A 15,243-nucleotide genomic window follows, 5' to 3' on the forward strand; every position below is an offset into this window, starting at 1 on the left:
CTATCAACTTCCCCAATATGGCTGCTCCCATCGCTATCCCCCCGTCTCTGGTTTGATGTTGATTGATCACCTCTCTTCCTCCCGCTCATTAATTTCATCACTTTATCTCCACCACTTCATCATATGACCAAAAGGTAATAATAAATCCCTCCTCCATGATCCTTTAACCGGAGCAGCAGCGCGGAAACGCTTAATAACAGCCTACAAATTGAACTTCAATCACCTCATTTCCCTTCAAAGGCCACAGACAGACGCAACACAAGGCATATTAAACCAAATGGCAAAACGCTACGTGCATCTTTTCCGCTATTTTATTGTTCCCTCTTGCCACACCCTCCTTGGATGAATTTCCGATTCACATTGAACAATAAAGTTTGATTCTATTCTAATAAGCGACAGGGGTTTCTATCTACTATGTAACACGGGTTCCTTTTTTCTCTCAACACCAGGAAGTCCTTATCAGCCCAAACACCCGCGCCTCGTCTCCCCAACAGAGAATTCTATTGAGAGACTAATTTATCTTGTAAAACACACACACACACACGCTCACACACACACACACGCTCACACACACACACGCACACACACACGCCACACACACACACACACACACACACACACACACACACACACACACACACACATTTATCTTGTAACACTCACAGCACACACACACACACACACACACACACACTTATCTTGTAACACTCACAGCACGACTACCCTGCTACTTTGTTCTCCTCTCATGTTAGATGGTATTTTCAATCCAATTGTTGTCAGACTTCCAAATGCGTGGTGCTGTGCCCCCACTCCCAATCAAAACCAGTTTATTTGTCACATGACAGAATACTACAGATGTAAACCGCACGGTGAAATGCTTACTTACAAGCTCTTCCTCAACAATGCATAGTTCAATATCAGAAGTACGAAATAGAAAATCCAGAATAGGATCTTTAAAAAAAACACTTGACATCAGCAGCAAGCGTTGTTTGAAGAGTCGGGGGTGAGGAGGGGCATGTTGGTGGGTGTCATTTCTGGGGTGGAGAGGGTGTGATGGAGTAGGTCCATTGGCAGGGATCGGCTGAGAGATGTGTGTGTGTGGTGTGTGTGTGTGTGTGTGTCGGATAGCGGTTGGTAGCTAGGGGGGTTGGTATGGGCACATCTCTCCCCCGGTCCCCCTTCATGTGTCCCTCTTCATTCCAGAGTCGTTTGGGTGTCTGACAGAGACAAACGATAGTGCTTCAGAAATGACCAGCAGCCCAGGCACAAACAGGTTGAATAGAGATGGAAGAGAGAGGGAGAGTGTGTGTGATTGTGTGAGAGAGAGGAGAAAAAAGCTTCACAATCGAGACTCTCAAAGCCTTCTGTTGTTCTGTTTGGCTGCATGCGTCCTCTGTGGTGTCAGTCGCTTTGAAATCCAGCTTGGAGTCAGAGAGCTGAATTGATGGGAGTTGCTGTACCGGTCACAGGGGACGAGAAAGCTATATTAAGCCATAATGAAATGCATAAGTGTGAAGATGGCTAGGGCTTTTATATTTTTTGCAACCCTGCAGAGCTTTTGTCTTTGAGAAATGCATATATTGCATTTTTCTTCGACTAGTTTTCAAGGAAGCGATCCCTTTCCTCTCAAGATATATGTCAATATTTTTCATTATCATTGGCTTTCTATCAAAACCATTCTATTCTATGTCAATACAAACTATTATCCCTCAACAGTCCCATACTACACAGTCCATTCTTTCTCTCCCTGCTTCATTGGTCCTTGGAATTGTGTGTTCCGAGACTGACTTCTGCATTAATTCAATAAGCACTCCATCAGACGACAAGCCAATCAGGAGAGGCCGCCTTCAGGCGACAGGCCAATCAACAGGGGCCATTTGTGGCCACATCTGGAGGAGGTTGAGGGGAGTTAGAGTGGTGGTGGTGTTTCACCTTCAAGGCCTTCAGGGCCAGTCATGGAGACTGATAGAGGCCTGGAGGGCTGCAGCCACAAACACCTGCAGTCTGGAGCCATTCGGTATAGATGCAGTCGGAGACTCTGAGACACTAGGAGGCATACAGTTTATACCACTATGGTACTTTATTCCAGTGGATGGCCCTTTCAAATAAAGAGTAGAATAAAGTAATATCTACAATTCTCTGGAATATATTTTAGGTACCTTCTCTACCACAACCACCTTTGTTTAATTGTTTATTACTCTGTTTTGGGCCAGTGTCTGACTCCACTCTCCTTTAGTGATTCTCCTCTCCTCCTCTCCTCTCCTCTCCTCTCCTCTCCTCTCCTCTCCTCTCCTCTCCTCTCCTCTCCTCTCCTCTCCTCTCCTCTCCTCTCCTCTCCTCTCCTCTCTCCTCTCCTCTCCTCTCCTTATCTGCTTTATACTGACCCCTCCTCTATCTATCACAGCCCAATCATATGTAGCAATAACTCCAGGCCCGGACAATAACGGCCTCACCGCTGCAATTTGTCCAGCAGCCGCTTCAACCAAGTGGGTCATAGGCGGTGCACCTTTCTCTCCCCTGGATAGTTTATCGTGTCACCCTCCGAGCTTTTTCATCTGCAAGGGAAAAGGTGTCTGTGGAGGAGAGGGAGGGAATGTTGACTCCCGCCCTGGAACATGGGGAATTCATTACAAGATAGGGTCTCTGAAAAGCAGCAGTCTCAAATATTATATCTGGATTGGTTTTTGGAGTGAAGATGCATCGGTCGGGTTCAAAGTATGATATGAGGCGACGAGCGGCGTCGCTTCTAGACCTGTCATATCTATTTACACTCTGAGAGAGTGGCCGCAACATCCTCAATTTAGCCCTCAGTGCCTCACAGACAAGTACTAACACCGAGGAGGAGAGAATCAGTGGAAACACCCTGGGGTGTAGAAATGAACCCCTGGAATAGAGAGTAAAGGTTACTCACCCACCCACCCTTCCATCTACATTTTCACCTCTACATGAAATTGTCTACTACTGCGTTTCTGACCTAATACTTGGAGGTGGAAAGTGACATTCCAGCACTGAGAGATGACATGTAATGTGGTTGAGGAGGCAGTGTGTGTGTGTGTGTGTGTCTGTGTCATGTAGTGTGGTGAGTGGTCGGTGTTGTTGACATGTGAACCTGATGGCCACCCTTTCTGTCTCGCCGTCCTCACAGCAGATAGAGAAGTCAGACTGATCCAACTGTCTGTCTGTCTGTCTGTCTGTCTGAGTCTGTTTGTCATAACCTTCAAATCCCAGACTGGTAAACAGACTCTGACAGACAGGACAGGGCTGGAGACACGCAGACCAGAACGCTTCCTTCTATGACAGGCTTTATTTTAGACTGTCATATCTGGTTATTTAGACATTGTGTTGTTATACATCATTTATGTATTTGTAATTACATGGTGATGATCATACATTAACGAGAATACAGTATATTACTAAAATAAATGTTTCTTGATTGGCGTGGTGCAGACTGCAGTGTAACACATCCCCCGGTCCTCCCCCAGTCCCACAGACAGTGTTGTTGTGTCATGCTCTGTTGTGGCTGTGGGTGGCAGTGTGTATAATGCAGTGCGTTAACACTGCTCAAATGGGGTTAATTGTATCACAGGGAGGGGTGGGTGCTGTAGACAGTCATTGCCTGCCTTGCCTGCAGTGTGGAGATCAGTCCATGAGTGGCTGAAAGATGACGAGATGTGATTTTCATAATTGAATACAAATCTAACTGACAAATCAAACTGAAGACTCACCTAGATCCACTAAGACTTCATCAAAAATAGACTAATCAAACATATGAGGAAGAAAACAGACAAAAATATCATTCTTTCTCACCTAGATCCCTCTAAAACCTTCATAAAAAATACGTAATATTATCTTTCGCAAATATCTCTAACTTTGACACCCAATTAAAGAAAATCCCTTTATAAATCCTTTTGGATATACTGTACCAGAAGCCACAGCTTGAGGGGTTATTGTGACAGTGTTTCCATGGTGACGGGGCTGATGGGAGGCTGGTACGGTGTGGGGTCGTCCTAGGCCCAGCCTGTTAGGGTAGTGTAGGTGAGAGTCTGGGAGAGAGACGGACGGGCAGCCCAGTCTCTCCTCCAAACCTCTCTAATCCACATTTAATTGAACTCCAGAGACTTTGAAGTGAGGCTGCGGTGCAGGCAGGTCTTATTCCTCTGAGAGGAGGGCAGTGGGAGAGAGAGAGGGGAGGGAGAGAGCAGGGGGTAGAAGGAGATAGAGAGAGAGAGGGGAGGGAGAGAGCATGGGGTAGAAGGAGATAGAGAGAGAGAGGGGAGGGAGAGAGCAGGGGGTAGAAGGAGATAGAGAGAGAGAGGGGAGGGAGAGAGCAGGGGGTAGAAGGAGATAGAGAGAGAGAGAGGGGAGGGAGAGAGCATGGGGTAGAAGGAGATAGAGAGAGAGAGTGGTATGGAGGCAACAGAGAGAGCGAGAGGGAGGAAAGAGAGAGAGGTATGGAGGCAACAAAGAGAGAGCGAGGTATGGAGGCAACGGAGAGAAAGAGAGGGAGGAAAGAGAGATGGAAAGAGAGGGAGGGAGAAGGAAAAAGACAGGGAGATGGAGAGCGAGAGAGACTGCCAGGCCGTCCTCAGCTAAGAGCCCCAGCTGCTCCCTTCCACTGCAACCTACCCTTTAATGAGCTCCTTGAAGCTAGTGCTGGAGTTAGCACGCTATGCTAGCCGCACATTTGAATATTTCTGATTAATACCACAGCTTCTAACCCCTTGGTGCCATACCTCAGTGACCCCTCTTCAATCCCCATGTCTCTTGACACCTACCGTCATTAAAAGAGCTTTGAAACAAAAAGGGAGAGGCACGGGCGAGTAAAAAAAAGAAGCTAGTCAACAAAGCAACGATAAGTGGGTTAGCGCAGAAGCTAAAGATTGGATTAGCTTGAATATGAATCGCAGGAGGCCAGACTGAGCATCTGTGGCTGTCAGGAGGGCTGACAGGCTTTGAGACAAGTCACTCTGACAACCTCAGAGAGAGATTAGGCTCAGCTCATTTGAGCATTTTTGCATTCTTTAGCGTTAGCTGACAAGCTACTGTTTAACCTTGCAAGGTGGCAGTCCCCTTGTTAGAGGAATTACAGAAAGCAGGTTAAATGACTGTTTAGCATAAACTGTGCTGTTGACCCAGTAGCACTCTTCACAAAGCATTGTTAAACCCAACTAGCTCTCACAGTCCCACGTCAGAATTAGACGTTCATCCATGTTTATACATTTTACATTTTAGTCATTTAGCAGACGCTCTTATCCAGAGCGACTTACAGTTAGTGAGTGCATACATTTTCATACTGGCCCCCGTGGGAAACGAACCCACAACCCTGGCGTTGCAAGCGCCATGCTCTACCAACTGAGCTACAGGGGACTTCTCCTCCCCACTCAACTCAGACCACTCTCCGACAGTCCTAGCAAAATTCTTGCTTGAGAAAATAGCTCTTTGCTAAGAAGCAATTTTTTGTTGCTTTCTGACCATTTTAATTGAAAACACTACAGTACTTAACTGTTACCCAGAAATGATTTGATATTTAAATAAAAACGGCTGCATTGGACCTTTAATAATGCTAAGCTGTGAACTTGGTCAGGGAATGTATTATACAGCTTACATTTATTTTTGGACTGGTTAATATTTAATATTGTTTCCTCTGACAGTAGCACATTTCACTGCATTGCAACAAAGATTAACACTGTACAAACATGGTGCCGGTTGATTAAATGTTTTTGCCATCAGAATGAAAACATCAATGGTGTAGTGTCTCTACAAGAGCCAACGACATAGGCCTGGATCTCGAAGAGCAAAACTTTTCAGGCCATTTGATGGTCTACAACCAGATAATGAAAGTGACATTACTGTGAACACACATCAACATAGACATAGAGAACAAGCGACATACTGGACTCTGTAGAATCTGAGTGACTCTCTTCTTCTGCGCCATCATGTTGAAGTCCTGCCGTATTTCAGGTGACATGTTCCTGCTGCGGAGGTACTCAGGGTCGCTCTCATCCACCCGGTCAAAGTACCTCTCCTTGGAGTCTGTGCTGGATAGGGACAGGGTCATGGACCCAACAGCCTGTCTGATCTCCACCAAACTCATACTGTCCAAATCTTCAGGATCGCCTCACTCTCTCTGGTCCTCACCTGCTACACTGCAGGACAGCTGGCTCTGGGAATCTGTTTTATCAAACGTCAAATTTCGAAGTTGTTGCAAACTTCAAATTTCGAAGTGTTTAAGGTTAAGTTTAGGCAATAACTCCGAAATCTTAACGTTAGGCATTAACTCTGAAAGGTTAAGGTAAGGGTATTAAAAACAAACAAAAAAACTAAACATGTATGCACTCACCAACTGTAAGTCGCTCTGGATAAGAGCGTCTGCTAAAATGACTAAAATGTAAAAAATGGTTAAGGTTTGGGATAGGCTTAAAACTAAAATCTCAAAAACGACTTTCTATCGCTGGATTCGAACTTGCAACCTTTGGTGTCTTTGAATAGGGCTTACCCATCCACCATCCCCGTCCACCATCCACCATCCCCCATCCCCGTCCACCATCCACCATCCCCCATCCCCGTCCACCATCCCCATCCACAATGCCCTAGCAAAACCGAAACCTACTTGAAGGTAACAGCGCTCACTGTTGCCTCTAGTGGCCGGTTTACATGTCCTCTGCCGACGTCCTCAGACATGGGTGGATGTCGAATACTGACTTGTATCACGGGTGACCTGGCTGGTCAAAACGGCCTTCATCTGGGGAAAATCTGAGCCATTAAAAACCACTTAAATGGGCAGTTTGCTTTGGCATTATAGTTTGTTTGAACTACATATGACTGTTTTGTAAACACACTTTACGTTTGGCCTTGCAATAGGTACTCTTCAGTGAGGTAATACTTTTTTGACTCTGATTATTGGTGCGTACTTGAATGATCTTGACATAATTTTTTTATTTTTTTATACAGAGGATATCCGCTGTCTAAATTACTGATGAGCTTTTAGTGAACTAAACGTCTGCCTCCTCCATCCCTCCCTCTGAATAGGGCTCATTCTCTTGTTAAAGGTATTCCTTTTTCATGGAGGCTGATCAATATAAAACATTAATCCTGCTGTTCGGGACGACGCGTCATCTGGCTGTGATGAATGAACTAACACTGCCTTCTCTCCTCTCTTCTTCTTCTCTCCTCTCTCGCCTCTCTTCTTCTTCTTCTCTCCTCTCCTCTCTTCTTCTTCTTCTCTCCTCTCCTCTCCTCTCTCTTATCTCCTCTCTCCTCTCTCCTCTTCTTCTCTCCTCTCTCCTCTCTTCTTCTCCTCTCCTCTCCTCTCCTCTCTCTCTCCTCTTCTCTCCTCGCTTCTTCTTCTCTCCTCTCTCTCCTCTCTTCTTCTCTCCTCTCTTCTCTCCTCTCTTCTCCTCTCCTCTCTCTCCTCTCTTCTTCTCTCTCTTCTTCTCTCCTTCTCTCTTCTTCTCTCCTCTCGTCTCTCTCCTCTCTTCTTCTCTCTCCTTTTTTCTTCTCCTTACCTCTTTTCTTCTTTCTACTTTTTACTACTTTCTTATCGCCTGTCTTTGCTCTCCTCTCCACTCCTCTCCTCTCCTCTCCTCTCCTCTCCTCTCCTCTCCTCTCCTCTCCTCTCCTCTCCTCTCCTCTCCTCTCCTCTCCTCTCCTCTCCTCTCCTCTCCTCTCCTCTCCTCTCCTCTCCTCTCCTCTCCTCTCCTCTGCTGTCCTCTCCTCTCCTCTCCTCTCCTCTGCTGTCCTCTCCTTTCCAGATCCTGACCTACACAGAGGGCCTCCATGGTAAATGGCTGTTCACAGAGATCAGGGCTGTCTTCTCCAGACGTTACTTGCTGCAGAACACTGCTCTGGAGATCTTCATGGCCAACAGAAGTAAGACCCACCTCCAGCCTGTTTTATTCTAGTACTATTCAGTAGAATCTCAACCCTTAAATTATGATATGAGTTTGGATTTTAATCTGAAAGGCAAATGTGTGAACAGTATCTTTGCCAGGATCTTTTTGAAAGAGTACAGGTTTGATGTTGGGATTCATTTCTATATTATTTTGAATGTAAAGCTATTCCATTATATGTGGAAACCAAGCCATGGTTTGACAGAACTTGTTTGTCTTCCTGTGTAGCTGCAGTCATGTTCAACTTCCCAGATGCAGCCACGGTCAAGAAGGTGGTCCAATGCCTCCCTCGCGTGGGGGTGGGCACCAACTTTGGCCTCCCACAGACCAGGTCAGTCTTTCTCTATCTCTCTCCCTCTCTCTTTCTCTCCTTCTCTCTCTCTCTCGCTCTCTTTCTCTCTAGCTCTCTATCTCACTGTCTATTTCTCTCCATATTTCTCTACTTTTCTGCAGTGGAGGGTTGGTATGTGTTCGTCCCCACTTTGTCTCTTGTCAGTTGACACTAAACACTTGTTGGGCTTAGCGTGTAACACTGGCATTTCACGTGTCACACCGTCACGCTTCAGCACGGTCTGAGAAAACCACCACAGAAAGAGTGGAAAAGAAAGAAAGAGAGAGAGGGAAAGAATGAAAAATTAAGAGAAAAAGAAACTGAGAAAGTTCAAAAAGAAACAGAGGCTAATTGGACACACACACACACCGTCCAAGGTATAGAGTGGGCATACCCTCCCTCCCCTCCAACTATCTCCCCACTCCCTTCTCCTCTTGTCTAGCGTAATTGACTTCACACAAACACAGTCCAGATCATTTATTTATCTCCCTCTCTGAGAACTAGATAGCAGGGTGGCCAGAGCAGGCCAGAACACATACACCTTCCCTCTGGTAGGAGTGTTGCATGTTCTTATGAGTCTACGTCTGCAGCACCCTACCATAGCCAAGTCCAGCCAGTCCACTGCGCTGTCATGGCTGTAGCCCAGCCAAAGACTGAATGGAAATTGAGAAATGTCCAAGAAAATTCCCAAGGAGGATCCCAGTGTTTTGCTGCATAGTTGGCGTCTTCGGTAATGCACAATCAGGGTCCCTAGGAAGTGTGAAGATGATAGTGATCATCCATTTTGTAACCCATGAGAGAGTGTTGAAATGTGTGTTTTTGTAAGAGTCAGATTGCGTGTATCTGTTTGTGTGTGTGTGCGTGCGTGCGTGTATAAGAGAGAGAGTGTGTGTGTGTGTGTGTGTGTGTGTCAGTCCCATTAATCAACATGGTGTAGCTCGGCCGGGGGCACCGTGTCTCTTTGACCTGGAGACAGCTGTACAGCCCAGTCCTGCTCTCACACCAACACACCATCACTACTCCCTCGGCATGACATTATACAGCCTCTACCACAACCTACAGTACCTCTACCTCACACTATAATGTTTACCACGGCCTACAGTACCTCTACCTCACACTATAATGTTTACCACGGCCTACAGTACCTCTACCTCACACTATAATGTTTACCACAGCCTACAGTACCTCTACCTCACACTATAATGTTTACCACGGCCTACAGTACCTCTACCTCACACTATAATGTTTACCACAGCCTACAGTACCTCTACCTCACACTATAATGTTTACCACAGCCTACAGTACCTCTACCTCACACTATAATGTTTACCACGGCCTACAGTACCTCTACCTCACACTATAATGTTTACCACAGCCTACAGTACCTCTACCTCACACTATAATGTTTACCACGGCCTACAGTACCTCTACCTCACACTATAATGTTTACCACGGCCTACAGTACCTCTACCTCACACTATAATGTTTACCACAGCCTACAGTACCTCTACCTCACACTATAATGTTTACCACGGCCTACAGTACCTCTACCTCACACTATAATGTTTACCACGGCCTACAGTACCTCTACCTCACACTATAATGTTTACCACGGCCTACAGTACCTCTACCTCACACTATAATGTTTACCACGACCTACAGTACCTCTACCTCACACTATAATGTTTACCACGGCCTACAGTACCTCTACCTCACACTATAATGTTTACCACGGCCTACAGTACCTCTACCTCACACTATAATGTTTACCACAACCTACAGTACCTCTACCTCACACTATAATGTTTACCACAGCCTACAGTACCTCTACCTCACACTATAATGTTTACCACGGCCTACAGTACCTCTACCTCACACTATAATGTTTACCACGGCCTACAGTACCTCTACCTCACACTATAATGTTTACCACAGCCTACAGTACCTCTACCTCACACTATAATGTTTACCACGGCCTACAGTACCTCTACCTCACACTATAATGTTTACCACAGCCTACAGTACCTCTACCTCACACTATAATGTTTACCACAACCTACAGTACCTCTACCTCACACTATAATGTTTACCACAGCCTACAGTACCTCTACCTCACACTATAATGTTTACCACAACCTACAGTACCTCTACCTCACACTATAATGTTTACCACAACCTACAGTACCTCTACCTCACACTATAATGTTTACCACGGCCTACAGTACCTCTACCTCACACTATAATGTTTACCACAACCTACAGTACCTCTACCTCACACTATAATGTTTACCACAACCTACAGTACCTCTACCTCACACTATAATGTTTACCACAACCTACAGTACCTCTACCTCACACTATAATGTTTACCACGGCCTACAGTACCTCTACCTCACACTATAATGTTTACCACAACCTACAGTACCTCTACCTCACACTATAATGTTTACCACAGCCTACAGTACCTCTACCTCACACTATAATGTTTACCACGGCCTACAGTACCTCTACCTCACACTATAATGTTTACCACAGCCTACAGTACCTCTACCTCACACTATAATGTTTACCACGGCCTACAGTACCTCTACCTCACACTATAATGTTTACCACGGCCTACAGTACCTCTACCTCACACTATAATGTTTACCACGACCTACAGTACCTCTACCTCACACTATAATGTTTACCACGGCCTACAGTACCTCTACCTCACACTATAATGTTTACCACAGCCTACAGTACCTCTACCTCACACTATAATGTTTACCACGGCCTACAGTACCTCTACCTCACACTATAATGTTTACCACAACCTACAGTACCTCTACCTCACACTATAATGTTTACCACAGCCTACAGTACCTCTACCTCACACTATAATGTTTACCACGGCCTACAGTACCTCTACCTCACACTATAATGTTTACCACGGCCTACAGTACCTCTACCTCACACTATAATGTTTACCACAGCCTACAGTACCTCTACCTCACACTATAATGTTTACCACGGCCTACAGTACCTCTACCTCACACTATAATGTTTACCACAGCCTACAGTACCTCTACCTCACACTATAATGTTTACCACAACCTACAGTACCTCTACCTCACACTATAATGTTTACCACAGCCTACAGTACCTCTACCTCACACTATAATGTTTACCACAACCTACAGTACCTCTACCTCACACTATAATGTTTACCACAACCTACAGTACCTCTACCTCACACTATAATGTTTACCACGGCCTACAGTACCTCTACCTCACACTATAATGTTTACCACAACCTACAGTACCTCTACCTCACACTATAATGTTTACCACAACCTACAGTACCTCTACCTCACACTATAATGTTTACCACAACCTACAGTACCTCTACCTCACACTATAATGTTTACCACGGCCTACAGTACCTCTACCTCACACTATAATGTTTACCACGGCCTACAGTACCTCTACCTCACACTATAATGTTTACCACAGCCTACAGTACCTCTACCTCACACTATAATGTTTACCACGGCCTACAGTACCTCTACCTCACACTATAATGTTTACCACAGCCTACAGTACCTCTACCTCACACTATAATGTTTACCACAGCCTACAGTACCTCTACCTCACACTATAATGTTTACCACGGCCTACAGTACCTCTACCTCACACTATAATGTTTACCACAGCCTACAGTACCTCTACCTCACACTATAATGTTTACCACGGCCTACAGTACCTCTACCTCACACTATAATGTTTACCACGGCCTACAGTACCTCTACCTCACACTATAATGTTTACCACGGCCTACAGTACCTCTACCTCACACTATAATGTTTACCACGGCCTACAGTACCTCTACCTCACACTATAATGTTTACCACGGCCTACAGTACCTCTACCTCACACTATAATGTTTACCACAGCCTACAGTACCTCTACCTCACACTATAATGTTTACCACGGCCTACAGTACCTCTACCTCACACTATAATGTTTACCACAACCTACAGTACCTCTACCTCACACTATAATGTTTACCACGGCCTACAGTACCTCTACCTCACACTATAATGTTTGCCACAGCCTCACATCCTCACCAGTGTTGCAAAAACATTAGCCTAACATTCAGACAGTTTTCTTTAGGTATATAGACTACCTAGGCTTCACCCCAACCTCTCTTCCACTATACGTTAATGTCTCAAAAACCCTGGACCTAACATTCAGACAGCATCTTAGGTACCTATAAAGAAACGAGATCTCCCTAGCATTTGTTCTCTGGCCTAACCTTCATATGGGTTAGCATTTTAGCTGCCTTGTGTACAATTCAGAGATGTTGCCCTAACGTTTGTTCAGTGTTTTGGAGCTATAAACTGGGAGTTGTAAAGGGGTGATTGTGACTTTCTGCTGGCCTAATGACTATAATCTCACACTGTGACAGTGATTAATTCCATAATTTGACTTTGTTTTAATTGGATTGGGGGTCATTTGTTTAAGTCCCCCAGCATACGTCATGCTCCGGGGGCCTGCGAGTGTGTGTGTGTATGTGTGTGCTGCGGGGGGGGGATCAGTGTGTGTGTGTATGTGTGTGCTGCGGGGGGGATCAGTGTGTGTGTGTATGTGTGTGCTGCGGGGGGGATCAGTGTGTGTGTGTATGTGTGTGCTGCGGGGGGGGATCAGTATGTGTGTGCTGCGGGGGGGATCAGTGTGTGTGTGTATGTGTGTGCTGCGGGGGGGGGATCAGTGTGTGTGTGTATGTGTGTGCTGCGGGGGGGGATCAGTGTGTGTGTGTGTGTGTGCTGCGGGGGGGATCAGTGTGTGTGTGTATGTGTGTGCTGCGGGGGGGATCAGTGTGTGTGTGTGTGTGCTGCGGGGGGGATCAGTGTGTGTGTGTATGTGTGTGCTGCGGGGGGGATCAGTGTGTGTGTGTGTGTGTGTGCTGCGGGGGGGATCAGTGTGTGTGTGTATGTGTGTGCTGCGGGTGGGATCAGTATGTGTGTGCTGCGGGGGGGATCAGTGTGTGTGTGTGTGCTGCAGGGGTGATCAGTGTGTGTGTGTGTGTGTGTGTGTGTGCTGCGGGGGGGATCAGTGTGTGTGTGTGTGTGTGTGCTGCGGGGGGGATCAGTGTGTGTGTGTGTGTGTGTGTGTGTGTGTGCTGCGGGGGGGATCAGTGTGTGTGTGTGTGCTGCGGGGGGGATCAGTGTGTGTGTGTGTGTGTGTGTGTTGCGGGGGGGATCAGTGTGTGTGTGTGTGTGTGTGCTGCGGGGGGGATCAGTGTGTGTGTGTGCTGCGGGGGGGATCAGTGTGTGTGTGTGTGTGTGTGTGCTGCGGGGGGGATCAGTGTGTGTGTGTATGTGTGTGCTGCAGGGGGGATCAGTGTGTGTGTGTGTGTGTGTGTGCTGCGGGGGGGATCAGTGTGTGTGTGTGTGTGTGTGCTGCGGGGGGGATCAGTGTGTGTGTGTGTATGTGTGTGAAGAAGAAATAACCTTACTCATTGCACATTTTCTTTTTAATTTACTGAGCCTAAATATCAATAACTATCTAATATTAGAACATTTGCATTTAGAGACTTTACTAAGGCCTACGGCCTTGGTCTGAATCAGTGTTATTATTGAAGTGGGAAATCTTGAAAGCACACCAATCCTCTGGTATGATTATGTTATGTTTTCATAATTCACAGTGGGTCTGAAAGGTTTTTCTTTGAAGGTGTTGTCAATGTCTTGGGGTCAAAATATCTTATTTGCCAGTACTTATGGACTCGCATACAGTCCAGAATCTAACCAGACAGTCCAGCATCTAACCAGAGAGCCCAGCATCTAACCAGACAGTCCAGTATCTAACCAGAGAGCCCAGCATCTAACCAGAGAGCCCAGCATCTAACCAGAGAGCCCAGCATCTAACCAGAGAGCCCAGCATCTAACCAGAGAGCCCAGCATCTAACCAGAGAGCCCAGCATCTAACCAGACGGTGTGTGTTCTCCCTCCTCCAGGCGTATCTCCCAGGCCAGTCCCAAGCAGCTCTACAAGGCCTCCAACATGACCCAGCGCTGGCAGCGCAGAGAGATCTCCAACTTTGAGTACCTCATCTTCCTCAACACCATCTCTGGTAAGACCAGTGTTACCACACTATCACTGGACTGTCACCATAGGGAATGACAACGCACCCAGCTATTATGAACATATGTGGTCAATGATGTAAATGTTGTAAACTCTGTTTGGCCATCATGGTTTCCTCCTCTTACTTCATATTCTTCAGAGTTAGCAAAAATATATTGGAAAAGGGAGTTTGGTGTCTAGACATTTAGATTACTAGACATGTTCAGTGATAGAAGTTTGATGATGATGTTGACTAATTTGAGACTGTTGTGACTGTCCTCCTATGTCTCCCTCCTTCCTTCCTCCCTCCCTCCCTCCAGGCCGTACCTACAATGACCTGAACCAGTACCCTGTCTTCCCCTGGGTCATCACGAACTACGACACTGAAGACCTGGATCTCACCCTGCCCAGCAACTACAGAGACCTGTCCAAGGTAACACACACACGCGCTCTTAGGAAGAAAGAGACGCGTTGCTGTAGACATGTTCTCTGTCACTAGCTTAGTCAGCGCTGATAGAAAGTCCTATAAGGTTGTAGGCTATGAGGGAGTATGTAGGGGAATTGTGGGTGGAATGGTTAGCAGGCTGTTTGTTAATCACTGCCCACTCCCCTGGCCTGATTAGTGGCTGTGTAACACACACAGCTGATTAGTGGCTGTGTAATTGCGATTGATCATAGTTTAGTGAGACGCCTCTTTAATCACTGGGGGCTGATAGCCATCTCTGTACAACACACAGCCGAGAGGAAAGAACATCTTCTCTCTCTCTCTCTCTCTCTCTCTCTCTCTCTCTCTCTCTCTCTCTCTCTCTCTCTCTCTCTCTCTCTATCTCTCTCTCTCTATCTCCTCACCCTCTCTCTCTATCTCCTCACCCTCTCTCTCTATCTCCTCACCCTCTCTCTATCTCCTCACCCTCTCTCT

General features: G+C 46.2%; 2 protein-coding genes across 2 annotated transcripts in view; both read left to right on the forward strand.

The window, feature by feature from the left end:
- Nucleotides 1-1,221, forward strand: part of LOC311110096 (lipopolysaccharide-responsive and beige-like anchor protein) — a gene marked incomplete at both ends in the record, with an annotated part of 6,943 nt that extends 5,722 nt beyond the window's left edge. Inside the window, one exon of the mRNA XM_084188663.1 lies at nt 1,204-1,221. Coding sequence (XP_084044789.1) covers nt 1,204-1,221 — 18 coding nt within the window. The remainder of the gene's footprint in view (nt 1-1,203) is intronic.
- LOC311109993 (lipopolysaccharide-responsive and beige-like anchor protein) overlaps nt 1-15,243 on the forward strand; it is a 164,653-nt gene that overhangs the window by 63,735 nt on the left and 85,675 nt on the right. The window contains exons 4-7 of the mRNA XM_084188507.1: nt 7,752-7,869; nt 8,118-8,220; nt 14,219-14,334; nt 14,645-14,757. Of these exons, the coding sequence (XP_084044633.1) occupies nt 7,752-7,869; nt 8,118-8,220; nt 14,219-14,334; nt 14,645-14,757 (450 nt within the window). The remainder of the gene's footprint in view (nt 1-7,751; nt 7,870-8,117; nt 8,221-14,218; nt 14,335-14,644; nt 14,758-15,243) is intronic.

The sequence above is a fragment of the Coregonus lavaretus genome (assembly GCF_964263955.1).
Source record: "Coregonus lavaretus genome assembly, contig: SUPER_35_unloc_1, whole genome shotgun sequence".
NCBI classification, from domain to species: domain Eukaryota; kingdom Metazoa; phylum Chordata; class Actinopteri; order Salmoniformes; family Salmonidae; genus Coregonus; species Coregonus lavaretus.